The 4,313-nt window shown below is 36.2% G+C and overlaps 1 protein-coding gene across 1 annotated transcript; it reads right to left on the reverse strand.

Annotated features, from left to right (window-relative positions):
• Positions 1–1,696: 1,696 nt before the first annotated feature.
• LOC129077858 (olfactory receptor 1030-like) lies at positions 1,697–2,632 on the reverse strand. Its single transcript, XM_054582449.1, has one exon. It carries the CDS (start codon positions 2,630–2,632, stop codon positions 1,697–1,699), a length of 936 nt encoding a protein of 311 aa, XP_054438424.1.
• Positions 2,633–4,313: the final 1,681 nt, after the last annotated feature.

Genomic DNA, 4,313 nt, shown 5'->3' on the forward strand with positions numbered 1-4,313 from the left:
TCAGCAAACAGTTATGACACATCTCTTCTGAGCTGTGGTAGGTCCTGCGGTGCAGAGTGATAACCTGCTAAGCCTCAAGGAGCTCATGGTCTAACAATGTCTCACACTGTGCCTCAGCATTATCCTCTCCACTCTGCACGCTGTTGTTCTTCTTTGTGCAAACTCTCCTACGTCCTGAACTTGCGTTACACTTTTCCTTACTTGTTCCTCTGGTATTATCTTTCTTTTTAACCACAGCCAGCACCCCATCCCCAAGTGTTCAAGAATACAGTTTGTCACTGAACTTTCCATAAAGGTTTCTGATCTAAATAAGAAAAGTTACAAATATTTAACTTTTTCAAATTTTTCTAAATTACTGGATCAATAAACAATAAAATAAACCCCACATTGAGAAGCAAAAGGAACACCTTAGTTTATTCATTAATTTTGAACTTATTTGTAGTTTTTCTTAGCCATTAAAAAAGTAATATATGTTTTTAGCCATTAAAAAAGTAAGTCAAAATAGCCATCACACTTGAAAACAATCTAATTTTTCTGTGAAAAAATCTAATGGTTTTATGGCAAATATGTGTGCCTTAAGACCTATTTTTAAAAAAAGTATTAGAATTGAGACTTAGAAAAACCATGGAGTGTTTATATTTTTGCCTAAATATAAAAATTGAGATTTTTCTTTCACCAATCCTCACCAACAGCAAGAACTTATATGGATTTATCTCCAAGAAAGTTGTATATCAGATCTGAGAGAAGAGAAATAAAGTACGTTGAAAATGTTACAAAACTAAAGTATTTCTCTAGGTCATGCAAATTATTTAATACAATAACTTCATCTCTGAGAAACATGCATACTCTGCCTGGTTACCTCAGGGGGAGCTCAGCTCTTTCCCTTTCTTTTTATCCTTATTTCTTTTTCCCTTTCTAAGTGCATGTATGACTCCCCTCCTCTATCCACCCTCCCCCCTAAAAGCCACTTAGCTGCACTTTTCAGAAACTAGAAAAGCTAAACTCTGGCCATTGAATAAATGACCCTACCAACATCTGTGAAAATACCCTAAACCCTCTTCATCTCTTCTAATTAAACTTTCTTTTCTAAACAAACACGTTTAACTGATTCCTAGTTTTTTAATTCTTTCCTCCCTTTTTATTGCTGTAATAATATTTTTTCTGTTGTTCATTTTAAGCATGCAGCATTTCCACTACATTCAGATTAAATAAGCTTTTTATGAAACTTAACCAGCATCTATAGCAATATGTTATAAAGAAATGTTTTTAAGACTCACAAATGATTTGCTACTATATAGTGTTTCAAGCTGGAAAACGTTTCTAACAATATTGATATTCACATGTGGGTTTTGTACCCAGCTTCATTAATTTATACTTTCACCCAGAAAGTTGTTTTAAACAATTTTTTTTTTATTTTAGAGCTCATATTATTGCCTAACTGGTAGTAAGTCACTTCATTTTCAACATATGAAGGGCATAGTTATTAACAGTCCAGCTTATAAATTCTGATTAGTCTGTGATAATCGATTGAATTAAACATCAAACAAGTCGCCAACTACTTTTTGGTCATTAAAAACTTGGATTGACAGTTTACTTCCTGATTGGATAGCAACTGGCCTGCTAAATTTCAATCACATTGGTCATATTGTATCAGTTTATCATACTTTCTCAATGGTACATTCTCATAACTCACTCACTACAAGTCTTTCCCCTCTATCATCTTTTTCAGGGTGTTCTTTACTTCCGTGTTCCGCAGGCTATAAATTAGGGGGTTGAGCATGGGAATTACAAGACTGTAAAACACAGAGGTCATTTTGTTGTACTTCCATGAATTCTTTGCGTTAGGCTGCTGCAGATACATGAAAAACAACGTTCCATAGAAGATGATGACCACCGTGAGGTGAGAAGCACAAGTGGAAAATGCTTTGCACTTGCCTTTGGAAGACTGGATTTTTATGATGGAAAGGAGGATGCAAATGTAGGAGATGAGGATAGTCAGGAGGGACCCAGTGAGGTTCACTGCTGAGAAGATCAAGAGCTGCTTTTCTTTGTTGTGGGTGTCAGAGCAGGAGAGGGCAAGGAGAGGGGGGTCTGCACAGTAGAAATGATGGATGACGTTGGAGTCGCAAAAAGACAACTGGAAAGTCAAAACTGTCTGTATCACAGAGTTTAGGAAGCCATAGGTGTAGACCCCTACCGCCAACTCCCTGCAGACCCGCTGAGTCATAATAGCTGTGTAAATCAGGGGGTTGCAGATAGCCATGTAACGGTCATAAGCCATTGTGGCCAAGAGGAAGCATTCGGTAGTGGCAAAGGCACTGGAGAAGTACAGCTGGGCAAAACAGCCCAGAAAGGAGATGGTTTTTTTCTTCGCCAGTAAATTTTGCAGCATCTTGGGTCCAATGGAAGATGAGTAACAAAGGTCAGTGAATGCCAGATGGCTGAGGAAATAGTACATGGGAGTGTGAAGCCTAGGATCCACCTTGATGAGCAGTATCATGCCAAGGTTTCCCAACAGGGTGATCAGATAAATGAACAGGAACGCCACAAAGAGCGGAAGCTGAAGCTCAGGATGGTCTGTGAATCCCATGAGGACAAATTCTGTCACTGTGGTACGATTGCCTCTGGCCATATTTTTTTCTCTCTTGTTGGAAAAAGAAAAAAAGTATGGCTTCAAAATGATTAAATACTTAAAAACAAAAGTTTCTTACCTCTATGTTCCAGTACGGATGACAAAACTGGGCTTCACACTCCCAGTGGTTAAAGGCTGCCATTAGCCAATGGGCTTTATTGTGCTAAGGTAGACCCAGAAAAGTCTAAACTCGGTCATTTTCTCTTTTGATGGAGAGTGACAGATTGACCTTCAAGTAAATTGCACAAAATTATACTCCCAACAACATTGTACAAGAATACTGATTTTGTCACAAACCCAGTTTTATCAAATTTTAAACCTTTGCCACTGTGAGGATGAATATTGGTAACTCATGTCCTCCTGATTCATATGTTTTAAACAATTATGAGTAAGGGTTAGCATTTTGTCAAACAATTATTTGCATGTACATTTCTTTTCCTATGATCAGTCAGTTCCTTTGCTAATCTTTTATTATGTTGTTGGTCTTCTAAGCACTTTATTTACAGGGGCTCTTTTTTTTAGTGTACTTTTTTCTATTATCGTTTATCTCCTCTTCCACTTCCCCCTGCCCCTCCCCCAGCACCACACTGTTGCCTGTGTCCATGAGTTCTTCCTCTTTTTTGCTCCATCCTTCTACCCCCCAATCCCACCCCAGAGCTGTCAGCCTGCTCTCTATCTATGGATCTGTCTCTATCTTGCTTGTTAGTTCATTTTGTTCATCAGATTCCACATATAAGTGAGATCATTTTGTTAAGGAAATCAGCCATTTGTTTGACATATGTATTGCAAATTGTTTTGTTTTGTCACTTAATGTTTGTATGGTAATTTTTCTTTGTGCTATACATTAAATTTTAAAATGTTCTGGTGTAAAATATATCATCCTTTTTCTTTTTGAATTTTGATCTTTGTGACACGGTAAGATATGCCTTCAATTTAAAATTATTTTAAAAATATTTCTTGTTCTAGAGTTTTACTGGAGTTCATTTCTTACATTACAATTGTTGATCTATCTGGAGTTTAATTTTCATATAAGGAATAAGGTAATTACCTCTTTTTACCTATTTCTTCAAATGGCTTGCCAGGTGTGTTAATGCCATTTAATGGTGAAATCATTTCCAGATGATTCTGTTGATTTAAAATTCCAGCCTTATTGTGTAGTAAAACACAACCAGTTCCTTTTTGCTTGATCCCTCCACCCCTTAACCTCTCTCCACATAGCTGTCATCCTGCTATCTATGAGTCTGTCTCCGTTTTGCTTGTTAGTTCAGTTTGTTCATTAGATGCCATGTATGAGTGAAGTCATATATTTGTCTTTCTCTCACTGGCTTATTTCACTTAGCATAATATTCTCTATGTCACCCATCTGTTGCAAAGGGTAAAATTTTCTTCTTTTTTATGGCTGAGCAGTATTCCATTGTGTAATTGTCCCACACTTGTTTTATCCACTCATCTACTGATGGATAAAACACAACTAGTTGGGTCAATTTCTGATGCTTTTTCTCTGTAGTCTGTTCTAGAATACGGGCCATTTATTTATATATAAATAATTATATATTATTTATATATAAAAATAATTATTTACATATAAATAATACATATTATATATATATATATAAATATCTGGTGGAAAAATTTATGATTGTTTTCACATATGTATTTTTCCAGATGAACGTTGGTATTT

The sequence above is a fragment of the Pteronotus mesoamericanus genome, unplaced genomic scaffold, assembly GCF_021234165.1.
Source record: "Pteronotus mesoamericanus isolate MK-2021 breed Mesoamerican mustached bat unplaced genomic scaffold, CSHL_Meso_final contig_1189, whole genome shotgun sequence".
Taxonomy (NCBI): Eukaryota; Metazoa; Chordata; class Mammalia; order Chiroptera; family Mormoopidae; genus Pteronotus; species Pteronotus mesoamericanus.

Bases quoted from the DNA above. Each gene is read 5' to 3' on its own strand.
- LOC129077858 (XM_054582449.1), bottom strand. From the start codon at position 2,632: ATGGCCAGAGGCAATCGTACCACAGTGACAGAATTTGTCCTCATGGGA.